The sequence below is a fragment of the Fringilla coelebs genome, assembly GCF_963513975.1.
Source record: "Fringilla coelebs genome assembly, chromosome: 18".
Lineage (NCBI taxonomy): Eukaryota > Metazoa > Chordata > Aves > Passeriformes > Fringillidae > Fringilla > Fringilla coelebs.
This window is the reverse complement of record NC_140044.1, coordinates 11427711-11446549: the sequence shown is the minus strand read 5'-3', so window position 1 is coordinate 11446549 and position 18839 is coordinate 11427711. Positions and strand designations below refer to the sequence as shown.

At 43.2% G+C, this 18839-nt stretch overlaps 1 protein-coding gene across 1 annotated transcript in view; it reads left to right on the top strand.

The window, feature by feature from the left end:
• The window catches only part of PTPRT (protein tyrosine phosphatase receptor type T), a gene marked incomplete at its 5' end in the record, with an annotated part of 453063 nt that overhangs the window by 296350 nt on the left and 137874 nt on the right, over window positions 1-18839 (top strand). Inside the window, 2 exons of the mRNA XM_084218107.1 lie at window positions 2335-2631; window positions 4285-4394. Coding sequence (XP_084074233.1) covers window positions 2335-2631; window positions 4285-4394 — 407 coding nt within the window. The remainder of the gene's footprint in view (window positions 1-2334; window positions 2632-4284; window positions 4395-18839) is intronic.

Here is an 18839-nt window from a genome sequence, read left to right as displayed (position 1 = left end):
GTGATGATCAGGTTGTTCCTTATAGGTACAGTCAGCACATCTGACATCCATTAACCAAACACCCTCTAATTGCTGATTCAGTCCATAACATGACTGATTTAAGGCCAATAATTGTAATTTAAAAAATAAAATAGAGGCGGTATAACATTGCCATGGTGGTGAATTGCCATTTTCAGCTGCTTTACTGTATTTTTGTAAAATGTTTTTGCCTCATCTCAGCCACGTTCTGAGTTGGTCTCTGCAGTTGAGTGCTTGGTGTAATGCAGATTTCAGCAGGGCAAATATCTGCATTTGCTTTTGCTTTTCTTTCCTTTGGATGCATCTTGGAATGAGGCTTGGGATTACCTTTACTGTTTCAGAAGCTGAAAATTTTCAGAGAACCATTCTTTTGTTGACCTAATTTATCTGTACAATTCATCTGCAGAAACATAAATTTCAGGCATTTATAGAAAATGAATGTTTAGCACCTCATGCTAAGTATCTATGTATATATTCATGCATAAAAATTTCCTAACTTCTAAATTAATCCTTTTTTGTTTGACACACAGAGTTAAGGACTCACTTTTAAGAGGTGTTTTCTGGATGCTGAGGGATTGACATGATTTATAGGGAAACCTAAACCATTTGCTAGCTTTAGACCCCTAGTCTTTTAATATCCATCCCATTGCCAAAGTGTCTGCACATGTGAATATCTATAAAAAGATGCAAATACTTTCCCAGTGCCAGTCCTTAGGGGATTTTTAGCAGTAATACAGAATGTGCAGGTTGTTAAAATCTATTTTCTGCTTATGCATGAGTAGATTGAAGTCAGGGTGGCTGCTGCATGCTTTACTTTCAAGAATTACTAGAAGGGTTTTTTTACACTTTAATTATCTCTCAAAGAGGTGTGACTGGTATTCAGGAATCCTTCCAACTTTTTTGTTCCCATGAAAACATTTTTTTCATAGGTTGAAGTCGTGAGAGACTATGAGAAGAGGAAAGCACCCTGAATTGTGCTATAAATTAAGAAACTTTATGTGAAATTATGTATTTTCTGATTACCCTGTTCTGATATACTTTGAGCAAAAGAGCAAATACAAGTTGGAGAAATGTCAGATAAACAAACCCTGACATCTGTAGAATTTTTATGGTCTGACTTATCTGAAACACTGATTTTACTCAGTCATCCTTCATTCTTTATATCTACATGTCTAGTGGCACATGCATTTATATTTTATATAAAGGGCAGAGTCTAGTCAGAGCATTTGAGTTAGGCTGTTAAAAATAAATTAAGGAACAGCAGGTGAAAATGATTCCTCCACATGAATATTCAAAGTTTACCTCAGCCAGATACTGTAGAAAGAATAATAAAGAGCAAAGAAACTTTGATGGGACCAAGGCATGGAGATGATCTGAAATTAAACTTTTATTAGCACCAGGTTGAGATGACTCAGAAAACATACCCAGGAGTGGCAGGATCTGCCTGTACACCTCATTGCCACAACATCCAGGATGTTGGAAATCCAGCAGCTGATCCCTTAGTCCTGATTCACTCAGTGTGAGCAGAGTGGGTTTGGAGGTGGCAGGAGGGTGTAGGGGCCATGGAGCTGAATTCAAAGCTGAGACCCGAATTCATTCCTTCCTCAGGGGCCATTCCCCGTGTGTTTGCATCACTTAGGGCTGGATTCACCAGGCTTATTAAGCACTGTCAAGTAGGCTATCAGCTACTATTATTTTTAATTCTTTTTTCTTTTTAAGAATGAAGAAAGCACAACTTCCCCACCCCTTACCTGATGGAATCCTATGGGAATAAATCACACAGGAAGCCATTTTCTTCATGGCGGAAAAAAGCCATTCTTTATTCAAATGATTCATTTTTATACAATTTTACAGGCCTCCAGTTGGTCAGGAGCTTTCTTGCCAATTACTTTATTGGTTAGTAACAAGTTGTTACCCTGTATTGATTGCTCACTCAAACTCTCAATGTTATACCGCCTCTATTTTATTTTTTAAATTACAAACTCTGGCCGGACAGAGAACCTCAAATGTTAAACTGGGAAATTGGGAATCCCTTGTTGCTCTTGTGAGGATGGAACCCCCAGCTCTGTCTACTAGTGAACAGAGCTGTGTTTTCCTCCTTCTCCAAGCCACTCCTGGGACTGGTGGCGGTGACTTTGGATGTGTCAGGCCCTCCCACCTGAGCTGATCACTTTTAATAAAGGCATTAAAAAGCAGAAAGATCTCCTGCGGTATTGATTCCAGCTGGGGCACTCGCACACGGAACGGAGCGCGTTAAGGGATGGCTGCCTTGATTAAACCCAAGACTGCATTTCTGTTTCTCCTCCTGCTCCCCAGACCCCGTGCACGGGCCGCAGAACGTGGAGGTGGTGGACATCCGCTCGCGGCAGCTGACGCTGCAGTGGGAGCCCTTCGGCTACGCCGTGACGCGCTGCCACAGCTACAACCTGACCGTGCACTACCAGTACGTCTTCAACCAGCAGAAATTCGAGGCGGAGGAGCTCATCCAGACTTCTTCCCACTACACCCTGCGAGGGCTGCGGCCCTTCATGACCATCAGGCTGAGGTTGGCCCTCTCCAACCCCGAGGGCAGGATGGAGAGCGAGGAGCTGGTGGTGCAGACTGAGGAGGATGGTGAGTTGTGGCTATGTGTGACTCACTTGGGGTCACCAAATGTGGTGGGGTTCACAGGGGTCCCAGGATGAGGAGAGATGAGAATGTTGACTCCATGTTTCAGAAGGCTGATTGATTATTTTATGATTTATATTATATTAAAAGAAAATGATAGATTAAAACTATACTAAAAGAATAGAAGAAAGAATTTCATCAGAAGGCTTGAAAGGAGTAGAATGGAATGATAATAAAATCTTGTGACCGCTCACAGCCTTGACACAGGTGGCTGTTGTTGGTCATCAAGTGGGTAAACAATTCTCCAGATCACATTCCAAAGCAGCAAAACATGGAGAAGCTGAAGCTTCCTGCCTTCTCAGGAGAAAAATCCTGGCAAAAGGAATTTTCATAAAATATGTCTGTGACAGTGGGCTTGGTTGGTTGGGTTTGGAGGGAAGACTTGTCTTCAAGTTGTAAATACCCTCTGTTCCACAAGACTGGTGCAGCTTCTCTGGACAATGTGTCTATTTTGAGTGTAAACTTGTAGGTTTAAATAATTTCCATTTCACAGCCGTGTTCTTGAAAGGGTGAAGGCCCCTAAAGTTCTTGGGCATGACAGACACCAGTCTGAGAAGCTGTTAAAGAGCTGTAGGTTTAATTCTTGGTGTTCTGAACCACCCAGCAGCTTCCTTTGTCATATGGGCAAATGCAATCCTGGTATTTATTGATTTTTCTTGTGCCTTCACACAAAAGAAGGCATCCCAAAAAAAATGTATAGCTCCTTCTTTTCCAGAGTGTAGCTTTTCTTAAAGGTCGTCTTCTGGGCATCACATTTTACAGAGATCTCAATGTAAAATTAATTGTGGGTTTAAAAGAATGGTTGTGGATATAAAAGAACAGTTTTCTAGAGGAATTGATGGAAAGCTTCAAAGTGTCATTATCCCACCTGAGCTATTTCAGACCAAGGATTAAATTCCCCTGCCTGGGCTGTACAAGTTGCTGTCCCAAGTTTCTCTCAGCTGAAAGTGGCTCCTCCAGCCCCATATATCACGTGGGGAGACACAAAAGGATGGCAGATATTTCAGAAAAATGAGCAGAGTTTTTATCAGACAGGCTTGGGAGTGCATTTTGTTGGTTATCTGCCACAGCATTAACATTTTGCTGGAGTAGGTGGATTTTTTTTGAGCTGGCCTTGTAGCTGTAATGAAATATAAATCTTGCATTGTTACTTTGCTAAGCAAATCAATCTTTCCTATGGATAAAGGTGTGCAGCCCCTTAGCATCTCCATGCCAAGGTGCAGTCTGGCTGTTTAGGTGGAGAGTTCTGCTGTTGTGTGGGTGGAGAAGGACAAATTAAATTCCCTGCTGCTGCTCTGCTGTACTGGAATAAAATCATACTGAAATTAGCATCATATTTTCATGGCTTCTGATTTTATTTGTCACATAGTGGTTGCATTAGGGTGTATTGTTATTTGAACCAAAAGTTGAAAAATAAGCCTTTCACATTGATAGTAGCTTGGTAATGGTAGTGCCTTGAGGGATTTTAATTTTTAATTTTATTTATTTATTTTTAACACTCCACTTCCCGTCTGATGGCCTTTTGCTGTCTCATATGTGTGCAGCTGGAGCTGATGGAGTTTTTAACACAGTTTGTCTGGGTTCTTTTTCCCCCTGCAGTTCCTGGACCCGTTCCCTTGGAATCTATCCAAGGAGGACCTTTTGAAGAGAAGATCTACGTTCAGTGGAAGCCTCCAAATGAGACAAATGGCATCATTACACTCTATGAGGTGAGAAGAACAGATTGTTGTCAAGGAATACGTGCCACAGGGCCCTTTTCATGTGTGTTTAAGCCAATCCTGAGCTCTGAGAGATCTCAGCAGGTGCTAAAAGAAGCCTGATTAAAATAGATAAGAATCTTCAAGATAGTCTGTTGCTACCACTGAAAGAAATTTTCCAGTTCAGAAAAAAAAAAGGAAAGATTTCTTTCCAATATTTGTGGCAAATTGAGAGCCACACGTTTCCCCATGTCTCAGGTGCCCTGTTTCCTTCTGCAGTAGCTCCAAGGTCTGTTTGCTTTCCTTTTTTTTTCTTCTTGAGGTAAAACACTGCTAGGTTTTATACCTACACACTGTAACTGCTTCCTCTTTGCCTTCCACCTGTCACAGCATTTTCTGACAATATCAGCAGAATGCAACCATCAACTCTTACTTCTTTTGAATGTTTCAGTGCTAATATTTGTCCATCCCAATAATTTCTTTGATGACAAACAAAGCAGAGCAGGTTATGGGATGATCACTGACCATCCTGTGCTGGATGAGAAATAAACAACTAAATGTGATGATAGAGTTTATCAGAGATGGTGTTTCTTGTGAAGCTAAGGAAGTGTTACTGCTGCCATGAGCTCCTGGTGAAACTCTCCATAATGTCATGTACATCCAAATGTGTGGAACAGGAGCGTAAGAGGTGGGACCCTTTAGGGGATCATGTGCAATGAAATGCAGTCCTACAAGAGAAGGTAAAGGCACTTGGATTAAATAGCAGAAAGTGGTGCGCCAGTACTGGCTGAGCCCAGTGTATGGGTTCAGTATTTACCTCTGTAAGATTAGAGAAAGTAAAAATAATTTTGTTTTGATGGTGACATTAAACCCCTCACTTTGGCTTGTGCAGCATTTTCTGACACAGAGGGCCAAGAACCAATATTTCACTCTCTCTTTTGTGCTTTTTGTACAAACTCACTTTAAAAGCCACAGGTGCAAGAAGCAGCTCTGACACTGCCAGTGAGGTTCTGCCTCTTTCCTCTTCCCATCCAGCCTCTCATTTGGGACAGGGTGTCATGTGATATGTCACTTCCAGATGTCTTTACTAGCACTGGCTCTCTCTGTCATAGTCACATGGGAAAAATGGAGCAGGTTTAACATCACTGAGATCTTACACTCCAGCATGAGCAACAGATGAAGCTTTCTCCTGTAACTTCACTTTTAGGTCATCACTCGGCGCACAAAGGCCAGACTGAGTTTGATACAGCAACACTAAACAGATGAACAGAATTTCCTCTTGCTAATTTAGTGTCATTTCAGCCAGGCTGAAACCCTTGACTAAGTCTGGAGTCACTGTTGGTCACTGTTGAGACACTTACGGAAATGTGTGCGGAGTGCAAATCATCTGTCAGTGCTAAAATAGAACCAAGCCTCATCATTTTGTGGTCTTTGAGGGTGTCTGTGTAAGGAATTAGGCAATAAACCTGGGTGTGTTTTAAAGGAATTATTCTGAATAGAATGTTAGGAGTTCATTTTTTTCTGGCAACACAGGTGACCTGTAACAGAACGTATTTAAAATGACCCAAGTCAAATGATGCAAATGATGCAAAAATAACTCCTTTTAATTTTTAAAGAAGCAGTTTCTTACTAAAATATTGCCTTGGGCTCAGCTTGTTGAAAGGACTTCAGCAATCTGAGTAGCTTTTCTGGCAGAGCAGCTGCCTGAGACACTTTAATGCCTGCAGGGTTGTGATGCATCATGACAGTGCCTTTGCCCCTCAAGTCATAGCACTGCTCGAGTCTCAGTGGAGGCACAAACAAATTTCTCTTTCCTGATAATGACTCTCTGCATATTTGGCAGCTGGAGACAAAGAGAAGTCAAGGTGAATTCAAACTCTTCCCTCTTCCTCCTTTTCCTACTCCCCACCGTCTATAAAAGGATGAACATCTGACTGCTAGAAACACCATGAGAACCAGAGTGCCTGGAAGCTGTCACAGTGAAAATGTTGTCCATTCCTGTCCCTTCTCCCAGATGAAAGTTCCTGCAGAAGCTTCCCACTGTCCATGGAAGCCTGAGAGAAGTCCATCAGCTGGAGATAAAAATACAGGAGAGCAGTTGCACAACCTGGAGAGGTGGCCAGGGCACCCTCAGGGTGCTTTGCTCTGTTTGGAACATGGGGATCCGTGCAGATGGAACCCACACAATTCCTGTACATTGTCACTGGTGTCACTGGGAATTCTGCTCCATCCTGGGAGATTCAGTGATCTTCCAGTGAATTTGCAGCTCTCTGGAAGCTCTACAATTGTGTTGCTGTTATTAGGGAGAAAAAACCACAAAGGCCTGTGAGCATTTATTTAAGAAATAAAAATCTGCAAAGTATTTATTATCACTTTATGAACTTGAGTTAATGGTGTCAAGTCCTGCATTACACCTGGAGGTAGCTGGCTAAATTCTCACAATAGAATTGTGCCACTGAGAGTCTCTCAAACCCCTCTGGGCACAAAACCTCCTAATAAAAACAAATAAAACTCCACCTTCTCCTAAGTAATAGTTCCCTCCTCACCATCACCATCACAATCTGATTCATTGTATCTGGATATTGTATTTTCCCTCTAATTCTCTTTAAAAAAATGTTATAAGCTTTTAAAATGCTTCAAAATAATCATGCTGTCTGTTCTACTTACATCCCACTTGCTTCCCTTTGGGACTGATTTTCTTCTCAGGTCCCTAATCATTCCTGCAGCTCCCTGCCAGATGTCCCTATAACCCAAATTGCTGTTGCAGTTTTCATATCCACTGCTTGGGTGCCAACTGGGCTGGGATTCAGCAGCACAACCTTCAGCAAGTCTTTTGGCAGCCAGGAGCACTAATTTCATAATGACTGCATGCTTCTAAAGAGCCTAAACAGAATGGAAGGACCTTAATGAAGCTTTTTGACTTCTGCAAGTCTCTTCTGATGGGTATTTTTCCTTCCAAATGCTATTGCTGCCTTTTAACAAAGCAAGAGTGTTGCATTTAAAAGCGGCTTAACCCCCTCTGTGTTCAGTTGCAGAATTAATTGTTTCATTGGGTACAGAAACAGCTGGATTTTTAAACAGAGGGACCTTTTAGATCCCTTGTAGTTGCAGTTCTAGACCTTTCTCTAATTGCAGTCTTTCTGGGGAGCAGAAACCTCTTGTTCAAGACAACTTGGAAAGCTCTGGGAATTACAAATTGGTTAATCAGTGTGCTGGAAAGATTGGGATATGAGCTGGGTAGGAAAGGGAGGATGGAACAGATCATTCTGGGGTGCTGGGGTGATGCCTTGAGAAGGCTGACCTAGAACAGAGATTAGACTGAGCTAAAGAAGTAAGCAGGATTTATTAAGAGCCCTCAATGGATCCACCTTGGGCAGCACCAGAGCCCAGCCAGGGCTGCACCCAAGATGAACCAAAATGGCCCCAAAATGCCCGGCCGGGCACGGGGTCTGTCCCTGGGATCAGTTCTGCTCCATTTGCACCTTGCAGTTCATTGTCCCATCCCAGCTTCAGCCCCTGCAGTCCCACCCTGCTTGTTTTTCTCTCTCCAGCCCACGGGGTTTGTGCTCCTGGGCTGAGATTTGGGTCATTTGTCCTTGGTGCCCAGCTGGAGCAGGAATTGTTTTGTCTCCCTGCTCTGTGCACAGAGCTCAGCATCCCCTGATGTGAGCCCAGACCCACACACTGAAGCAGCACAGAATGTGAAAAATATAAAAGCTGAACCTGAGGCACCAGGGGAGCCCAGCAAAGCTCACAAGTGTGTGTTGAGATAGCAGGTGTCAGTCTGTCTGTCCATCAGGAAAGCCAGGAGATGCACAGCTGCTGTTAGAAGCAACAGAAGGAAAGCTTAGAGCGTCTAACAGGTCCCCAGGTGGCTTCAAGGTGTGTAGGTACCTACAGGAGGCAGGCAGACCAATCTGTGCTCAGAAACCCAGCTGAGAGCAGAGCTGGGCTTTGCTGCTTCCTTGGTTTGGGTAAAAGGCTCCACACAGATGGTTCTGCATGTGACACTCATGGAAGGGGCACTGTTACACTGGTATTGTCCTGTTGTCTCTGGGATTGTCTCTGAATTGTGCCTGTGAGTGGCACAATTCAGTAATATCTCAGTAATCCTGCCCCACCATCAGTTTCCTGGCAGACTGAAAGCACCATGACGTTGAAATTTTTATTTTACATATTTTTTAACCAGTCCTGAAAAGCTGTTCTGCTTTAAAATCCCTAATAATCAAATTCTGCTCATTGTCCTCACACCATGTGGGAGTTCAGCTTCAAAGCCTTTGTGTACAAAGGCATGCAACAAAGATCTATTCCTTTTAATTTATTTTTTGCTAAGTGTGTGTAAAGTCAAACTACCACCAAACAGACACTGTCATTGGGCTGCAAGGGCAAGCAATCTAATTTAAGGTCATGAACCAGCTTTGGCACTAAAATTCTTCTCCTTTTAGATGACATGAGGTTGTCTAAGATGTATGTTCAGTGCAAAGTTGCATCTAGATTATTTAAGTAAACAAAACTTATTTATCTCTTCATTTTGCTGTTTGGGCAGTTGAGAGCTTTCAGGTGTACTATGTAAGTGATGTTGGCTTTTGCCTTTGTAAATACATTTTTTGTATGTATTCTATTTCTCAGAACTGGCAGTTTTTAAAATATTTTACCCTTGATCAGGAAGAAAAAAGGGGAAACCCACCTATCATTGCTGTCTGAAGTACTTGTCACCTTGCTTGGGGGAAGGCATTTTTAAGGATATTGCAATACTCACAGCATTTAAAGGGTGGATCCCAAATATTCAGCTTCTTGGCTGCAAAAATGGCTCCCAGACTGCTGAAGTCCTTTCAGTGAGCCATGCCTGAGGCCAATGTTGAAACAGCAAATTGTCTTTTTAAACATTGTAAGGTGCAGTCCTGTAATGACTTATGTCCTCATCTTTAGGATTGTTAAGTCCCTGATGGTTTTGGGGAAAAATAAGGATGTATTTGCAGCTTCTAACTAGCTAGTTTTGTCAGTCACTGTTCCTGAGATGCTGTAAATCTCTATTTTGATGCCAGGAATAATAATACAAGGGACTTTCATACACAATTTCAGCTCTTTAATGGGATGCTTGGAGCCTAGTACATCTAATCCCAGTGGATTTGAGTTTAAATTGCACTTCAGAGGCTACAGATCCTCTTAGTTACCATGTAAAATTGCAGTCTGCCCTTCTTCATCTCTCCAGTTGCCAATATGCCATTTCTTCTCCATCACCTCACTCCCTTTGCAATGCAGGAGAGGTTGTTACACTCAAACTGCCTCTTTAGAGAGTCTTGCACGAGGTCAATATTTGTGGGATGCGTTGCCTTTATTTATAAAAGGGTGGAAACAAATTTCTTCCACCCTTGGCCCCTGAAAGTGCATGCTTATTATAACAAAAAGCAGGATTATCTGGTGTGATAGCTATGCAGGGATATGCATCCATTTCTATTCATAGCCCTTTTCTAAGCTGTTCAGGAAACCTGATTTTTTAAAGATGAAATCTTTCCTTCTCAAAAGTGTTGCAAGAAAAAAGGTTTCCCCAGAAAAAGCTGCAAGGGTTGAGAATTCAGCTTGGCTTAGTCATTTGTTTGTTTATTTAAAGGGTTTGGGGGCTTTTTTTTTTTGGTTGTGAAGGGTGAAAAATGGCTCCCACAAGAAGGAAAGCAACAACCACAAAATCTTGCAACCGATTTATATAAAACCCTACCGTTGAAATAGTGGAAAGATGACAATTGTGGGAAATTGCCTTCAGTGAGAAGTGGCTTTGAATGTTCCCATGAAAATCAATCATGTTACAGCCTCTCAATTGCATTCCATGGATGCAGGAGACTCCTGGGATGGAGCTTTCTCACTTAAACTCAGCTGGGGCTGCATTTAGCTGAGCGTGAGCAGAGCATCCTGGAGACCTGTTCTGGCTTGAAAGCAAAACCAGTGAGAGACTCCAAGTCAGAAATACAATTTATTAGGAAAAGGGAAAAGAAAACCAAAATACATGCAATAATACAAAAGAAAAACCACTGACACAAAGCCAGAATACAACCTGACACCCTGTGGGTCAGGGTGTTGGTAGCAGTCCAGTTGGAAAAGGGGCAGCAGCCCTCCTGGAGTGTCAGGTGTGGTTCTGTTGGAGCAGTGATCCTGTAGAAAGGTGTAGTCTTCCTCTGAAGACCCAGTGGAAAAGACAGCTGTTCCTCTGGGAATCCAGTGGAAAGACTGGCTGTTTGTCCCAAATCCCAGATTATATCCAGGTGGGGATGTTTAGCTGCTCCCCCCTGGGCGAAGCATCTCACAAAGGGCTGATATCATTCTCTGAGTCATGTGCTGGGTCCATTAAACAGAAATAACTCCTGGAGGGAGCTCTGTCCCAAACCCCAGATTATTTCCAGGTGGGGATGCTTAGCTCCTCTCCCCTGGGTGAAGCATCTCACAACGGGCTGATATCATTCTGATTCATGCAGTGGGTCCAGCAAACAGAAATGGCTCCTGGAGGGAGTTATCCCTGAGTCATGTGCAAAGGCATTGCTGGGCCCATTAACAGGAGATAAGGAAGAACAATGCCCCTCCTGGTTTCAGCAGCTCTTGAGGATGGGAATCGAATACATCTTTATAATGTAACCTAGGACAATACCCTGTCAAGGGTTCAAAAGACAGGTAGTGAGCAATTAAAGATGGGCTATTGGATCCTGCCTTTATCACTCATCTGCAGGGACATTGTTGGGAATCATTCCCTGTTCATCTGCAGCACTAATGCTGCCTCTGACACTGCATTTATAAAATGTAATCTTTTTTTTGTCCAGAGTCCATGAACGTTGATTACATTAAGAATAAGGGGTTTACTGCATCTGTGCCATATTGAATTAGACTTCTTTAATGATCTAAACTAGCAATGGAAGCGTGGGGCCATGTATCATCTGTTCAAGTTTGAAGCTCTGTCAGCCCTACAGAGGCTGTGTCACCCTCTCAGTGACGTGTAAGGAAAGCTGTTCACATCTACCCAGCTCAATTAGGTCTGGAGTTTATGGCTCTCAGCACAGAAGGGCCCTGGAACAGGGCTGGGCTGGCTGAAGAGAAATTGTTTCTTTTATGCCTGCTGACTGTAGTATTTACTGAGCACTTGGTGAACAGGTTGGTTAAACGCTGCCAGTGTTCTGGGCTCCACTTAATAAAGATTCAGGCCAGAATATGGGAAATGAACGGTGCTGATTGCACTGATTTATTATCATTTCTTGGCAACTGAGAAGGGCGATAAATCTGAGCCTTGCTCGCTCTCTCAGTAGCTTGGGATGCTGTGTTAGTCACAGATCTTGTGGCTCTGCTCCTAGAACAAGGCAGGGCTCAGTCAGACAGCTTTCCAGTGAAACTTGAGCATCACAAGGTCACAGGAAATATCTTTCCCCCCAACCCACAACCAGTGGCACCCCACAGAGAGCTCCTCCCCTCCCCCCCCCATGATGTTTAATAAATTTTAATAAATTAATAGGGTTTATAAGCTCCCCTGTCAGCACAGAGTATGAGTATGTGCTTGAGTGACCCTCCTGCCACACCCAGGGTGTTCAGTCAAGGTGGCTTCTCTGACCCTGCAAGGAAAGCAGGTTGCCACAGAGGGCAACATGTGCAGCTGTTGTGCTGGTGGAACAGGGTGGTTTTCCTTCCCCATCACGTTTGGAAACATCAGATGCCGTGGCAGGACTGGAGTTAGTCTGAGCTGTGTTGATTTAAGGGGCTGTGGGGAGTTATGAGAAGTTAGGCTGGGCTCTATCTGCCTGGCGCAACCCAGGGTGCTGGCTCTGATAAGGACAGCAGCAGCAGGGAGGATGCTCCAGATGCAGGCTGGGGGTTTACTCAGGGATTACTCCTTGTTGGAAAGAGCCTGCTGTATACCCCACACACAGTGGGAGCTGCTGCTTTTCCATTTTGGGCAGACACAACAATTCCTCTCCAGGCCTGGCTATCAAGGACACCTCACTGCCTCAGGCCCCAGAGATGGGAACAAAAGTGACTTGGGGGGAGCAAACCTGGGGTAAATGACTTCATTACCTGAAGCTGTAATTGCAGGATTAACCCCCAATATGCAAATGGACCAAACTTATAAAAGTGTGAAACCTGTGACCTGTGGTCCATTTTATGGGTGCAGCCCCTGGGTGAACTCTGTCTGCCCAAAATGTACCTGAAGGGCCTTCAAAAAACATAACTGCTTTTTATTCCCTTAACTTTGTCTAGCCTCTGATTTTAGGCAGTCCCAACCAAGCACCAATTTTTTAATGCTCCTGTTCTTCTCCACCCTGTCCCAGTTACTTTAGCACAGTCTTAGGGAATGTTTAAATGTTTCCCTAATTAGGGATGCTTTTCTGAATAAGCACCTCAAAGAGCTTTTGAACAAACTTCTTCAAATTATATAGGATTCTTAATTGTGTGTTACTCATTTGCTGGTACTTGCAAGATGTGCTTAACTTGGGAGCATTTGTTAATGATGCTTTTTAAAATCCTGTGGTTTCCAGTAACATCTTAGGAAGAAAATGAGAGGGTTTTTCTGAGAAACTCAGATGTCAGGGCTTTTCAAATGTATGGCAACCTCCAGGTAAGTAGCATACTTGTGTTATAAATAGAATGAATCAACTGTTTAAAAAAAAATTGCTTGATCAAGCTTTTCAGAAATAAAAGCATAATGTGGTCCCTTGAGCACAACAATTTCTTTGATTACCTTTTTATTGTTCTTTTGAAGCCAATAGACATGCAGTGATATAAATCCCATGCAAATGAGAAGATATTTGGTTATAACAACACTTTTTTTTTGGTTTTTTTAGGAGCTGAATTATTTTAGTGTGCACATTGCACTTTTTCTAAGCCAAACCAAATGATAAGAACTGAAAAAAACTCCAACTTATCCTTTCTTATAATGAAGTTCAATTTTAAAACATCCTTTTGTAGATACATCAGCATCTTGTCTTTTTGCCTTCCAAAGCTTTTTTTTCCCCAGGAAAAAAAACAAAACCATTTCAGTCTATTATTTTTTCTTCTCTATATTGCTCATTGAGGAGAACAGCTGATTTTTAATCCCATTTCCTCCATCTCATCTTTTCAGGTGGCAGTGTACCTGTGCAGTTAGAGTACTACAAAGCTCTTTAACAACTCCATTTTCACATCTTGCAGTATTTTGTTTACCAAAATGTAGCAGTTAGCTAAGTTGAAAGCAAACTGCAGATGCATGTTTTCACTTCCTTCCTAGATTGTTTTTTTCCCCTCTGTTTCATCTTCAGTGTTTAATTTAGAAAAACATACAGCTGGATAATTCAGGTGTGGTGGTGGTTTCATCCTGTTAATGGATGCCACTGAGGAACTTTGTAAAGGGGGAGAATCCAGTCAAGGTGATCTTTGCATCACCTTCAGCTGTATGGATGTGTGGGTGCATGGCTCCTTTTGGGAAATTCACCTTGTTGCTGTCCTTTGTGTTTGTGTCTTAGAGCCAGTCTTTATGATCCTGCCATCCAGTGGACAGGATGGGTTTGGGTTTAGTTGTCTTGGCCTGCTCATTTACCAATTTCTGTCACTTGGAGTCCCCTGCCTCCTTTCTCTTTCCCCTGTGTGTTACACTTTGCCCTGATCCTGCTCTCCCTGCTGTCCTGGTGGTATTGCTGGCAGGGAGGGTGAGGTGGCTCTCAGAAGAATGAAGGCTTTAGCACAGGGAGAACAACTTTTCCTTTTGTTCTCAATTCACCTGCTTTGGTCTGAATTTGGGAAAAAGTGACTTAGGGGGAGCTTGGAGCAAGCTGGCCCAGTGGGAGGTGGCAGGGGGTTGAACTGGGATGGTCTTTAAGGTCCCTTCCAACCCAAACCATTCTGTGAGGCGGACACTTGGCTTGGAGAATAAATGCAAATACACATCTTAGGAATCAAGTGGCTGAAACAACACCAACCCACAACTGTCAGCTACAATAAGAGCTAAAACTGATATTTGATCTATAAATGTGGCCAAACCCTTCTGTACACACGTGGGCCTTGCTGCTGCTGCTTTCTGCAGTGCAGCAGACCCAGCAGCTGTGTGTGATGCTGCTCACACCCCACGCTGTGCTTTGGGGGCTGTTCCTTGCCCACAGCTTTCCTTACACCCAGTGTATCGTGGCCAACCACAGTGAGGGGTTTTAGGCAGAGCTTTCAGCATCAAGGAATAACTGAGGAACAAGCATGGAGATTGAATAACCGCCTCAGTGCTGCAGTCCTATCAAAGCAATTTCTATAGTTGTCATTTTCTGCTATTAAGCTGAACAATGAGGCTCTCCAATAAAATCATACGAAATAACAGCTCATTAAAAGCTCTCCTTAATATATAGCATGCTAATTAATGTCAGTGGGGTGCAAGCTTGAATGGCAGAATAGACTATAATGTTTAGAAAGTAGGTAAAATAAAAGAAGATATTTTATCATTAATGACCTTTTTAGTAAACCTAATGAAATCCTTAACGGCCTGAATACATTACTGAGGCACTCCCAATTGCTTTGCTACCTAGTCCATTCTTCCTCCTTTTCTCACAGACATTATACTTGGCTTTGTTTATTAAAAAAAAAAAAAAGAAGTCATAAGGAAATATTTCTCAAGGAAATATGAAGAGGAAGAAAGAGTCTGTGCAAAAGGAGAGGAGAGGAGACTTCTCAGCCCTGCTGTCCCTGGTGCAGGGCCATGCTCTGTCCTGCTTGGCTGAGCTGCCTGTGTTTGTATTCAGGTTTAATTGCCCCCTGTTTAGGTGGCTCTCAGTAAATAGGCCAGGGAGCCAATGGGCCTCTTTTATTCCCAGGGTCTCCCGGGGTTAACTTCCATATTCATTCCTAATGAATAGCTGTGCTCTGCCTTTTTATACTCCTACCAGCCATGCTGTGCTTGTGCTGTGACTCAATTAAAGGATTTTATTCTGCAGGGCTTTTAGTCTTTCACGTGTTGCCAGCCTTAAATATTACTTGCAAACGATGATTAACTCTGCCTTAACCTTATCCCAAAAGAAGAAGCACAAGAATGGAAAAACGAAAGGCCTTTGGTTCCTCCCATTTCCTGGGTGAAAAATCAGTGGGCTGGGGAAGGATGTAAGTGCAATAATTGCCTGGCTTAAAGTGAGTTTTGAGATGGAAAATGTCCCCATTCATCTGATCATAAAATACATCCTTCAGCTCTTTACTTTTCCAGTGCTGAAGAAGGATCAGGATGGTTCACTAACCTGTTCACCAACGCTTCCCTGTCATTGGAAGATAACTTCCTTCAAATTACTCCCTTTGTGCCATACTTGGTGCAATTAACTTTAGTCTCCTAGCCCAAAATGTCTGAAACTCCCTGATAAGATTGAACCTAAGTCCATGCCAGCTGCAATCTGAAGTCACCTGCAGTAATCATTGTTCCTAGGAAGCCCAGGCACTGGGGAGTCTCAGAGGAGAAGAGCCCCTGGCTTGCTGTGTAATCATGTTCCAATCAGCTCCATGGAACCATGAAATGGATTGTCCCCCTGACGTTCCTGCACTCCAGAGCACACACTCTGCTGGGATAGTTAATTCCTTGTTTGGCTCCAAGCACAAAAAAGAGCTTCTGGCTTCCCCTCCCAAGCCTGCAAAGCAAGGAGGAAAGGAGCACAAATCACCTTGAAATCAGAATTTGAGAGCATATCAGCATCAGCCAACCCTGTTTTGTTTTCCCAGTCACCCAGTGAGGGGTGCTTTGGGAGAAAGGTGCCCAAGCTGTTGGCTGTGTGCAATGATGAATGACAAAGCCAGCAGTGGTGGTGACCAGGTGGTGATCAAAGAGCTGCAGGAGCTGCAGGCTGACAGGAAAGAGAGCTCAGTCTTGTAAATGTGGTGTCCTCTTGGATGGAGCTCCTCTCACCTCTTTTTTGGAGCTGGAAAAAAGAAGATGCTGTGAAGACACAGTCCTGAGGCAATGAAGAATGTTCTTTTTCAGATCCCTGCAAGGAAGGTCTGGTCATGTCTCGACAGAATTTAATTCCCATTTCAAACTCCCACATTTCAGGAATATTTTGATCGTTCAACATTAGTGAAACTTCATTCAAAACAAATCCAAAATCAGTTCACCAGGGAAAATTCCAGGAACACTTTCTTACACTTGAGTTGTGTCCCTGGAAGAGTTAACATGTCTGACAGCTTTGTATTTCGTGTTGGAATGTTCCCAGTTTGGGGTCACTCTGAATTTCAGGTCTGAAACCCTTCTGCTGATGGAAATGATTCATTAAGCCCTGAGCTTTCATGGGCCAACTCTACAGTTCACAGGAAGGAATCAAGAAAACAAGGATATAGCTGTCATCCTTAAAATGCTTCCACAGGGCCCATATCTGGCAGAGAGGACATAAGCTAAAAAATATCTAATAATCAAATATAACAAAACAACTTCCCTCTGCTGAAATAGCAAAATATGCTTCTAACCAGATTTATATTGTCTTTTAAAAGGAGTGATTTTCCCTAAGGCTCACACCTTGGAGCTTTTCAAGGGTCAGGAATGTTGTTCCTCAAACTGCAGGGCAAGCTCCAGGTTTTCCTGCTCCATGAGCCCCTGCCCAGGACAGGTCCCAGGTGATGGTCCAGCTCTTCCCATGGCAGCAGAGCAATGGGAAGTGATGGGGTTTATTTGTTTGTTTCCTTTTGCACAGAGCACAAGGGCTTTGTGGCTGCCCAATCATTATTAGTTTGTCTACTGCAGATGAGAAATCCAAACACAAGTCATGCATACAGAACTCTTGCATGTTACTGTCTAGAATATTTTTCCTTTTAGTGCTTGATAAGTTCCTTTTTCCACTGAGCCAAAAGGTTTTTCTGAGCTATTTAACTTTGTCTCCATGACAGTGTTGAACTGGCACTGAATTTAAAGAGGAAAAAATGCATATACAGCATTATTAACTTGCCATTTTCTTATTTAGGCCACAGACAAATTAGAAATTATTCAGGTTATCCAGACAAAAGCGACATCCTCACCAATCCAACATCCTTATTACAAGTGAACTTTGTGAACTCATCCCTGTTGCTGCTGAGCAATCACTGCTGCTGGGTGGATGCAACTCAGTCCTTTTCCCTCAAACTCTAATCTTTCTCTCTCATTATATTTTATAAAATCTGTCTTGCAATGCCCCTCACTCCAGAAACATTCTTTCTTCTTTCCAAACCTCTCTCTATAGCAGAGAACAGGTTTCCAGCTAGACAAACCCATGGCTTCAGCTTTCAGAGGAGACTGTGCTGGAGTGACACTGAGGTTGTAGCAACCTTGGCTTGGGCAGGAGTAATGAGACACAGCCCTGGGCTACGAATTGCAGTGACTTGGGAACAGGGGAATTCATTCTGCTTTGCCTGAGGCAAAGGTCTGCCATGCTGCCAGCTGAGTTCCTCTGACTCTCCTTTTCCTCTGTCATGGTAATAAGTACCAAGAAAGCTGCTTGTGAAAGACTTTTGAGGAAATCCCTTGTTACCTGCTACTAGTTTAAGTTGTGTAATCCTGCAGCAGAGGGACATCTATTTCTGGCTGCTTTGCTGACAGATTTAAATAAAGACTGTGGACTTTGCAGGACTTTGGAACAGCCTTTCTGGACCATGAGAAATTCCCTGCAGCTACAGTGGGACTGTCAAGGGAAGGGTGACAATCAATGTGCTGCAGTTCTGCCTGCTGCATGGAGATCTTGGTATTTTCCCTTACCCTGAGCTCCTCAGTGGTGTGAGACAAAAACTAAGTCAGTGTACCTGACATTTAATAGGGAAACATGGTAGCAATGGCTCTTTTCTTCCCCAGCAAATCTGATGAAGAGGAAGCCCTAGTGAAGCATTCATGCCCAGGAAGAATCAAGATGTGCAGTTTGCCCACTGCTTTTTCATGTCATTACATAATTGTTTTAGCAGCTTCCCTCCTCACGGGCTCCACGTTCCTCTCAGTGACCAGGTTATTTGCTGGGATTTAACACAGCGCTGTCTAAACAGAGTCTGTGTGAACATAATCCTTAATGATGTGCTGGGGGCACACACTGCTCCTGGAAGTCTTGCCTGTGATTAATCAGTTCAGCATAAGATAAACCTAGCAGAGTTTTGGTAGATGATTTGAGACCTGCTGAGGCTGAGCGTGCATCTGTTTTGTGTGCAGTTCCACATTGGTGTTTTGGTGTTGTCTGAAATTAGACAAGCACAGAAAGAAAACAACTCTCCAGTTGTTGCTGTGCACAGTAGTGGGTCTGCCAGGAGTGGTAGCATTTGCTTTTTGGAGAAAGCCACCTTTTTATACCAATTATTGTACAGACCTGGACAGCAGCGGTTTGACACTGCTGCCAGTCTGTGTGCAGGTGGGTGAGAGATTGTGCTTGGAGTTTGCTGCTCTCTGTGCTGCTGTGCTGAACAGGCTGAGTCCTGGATGAGATTGGCAGAGCTGCCATCTGCTCAGGAGATCTCAGAGTCCTCACCAGTCTATAACTGAGCTTACAGGCT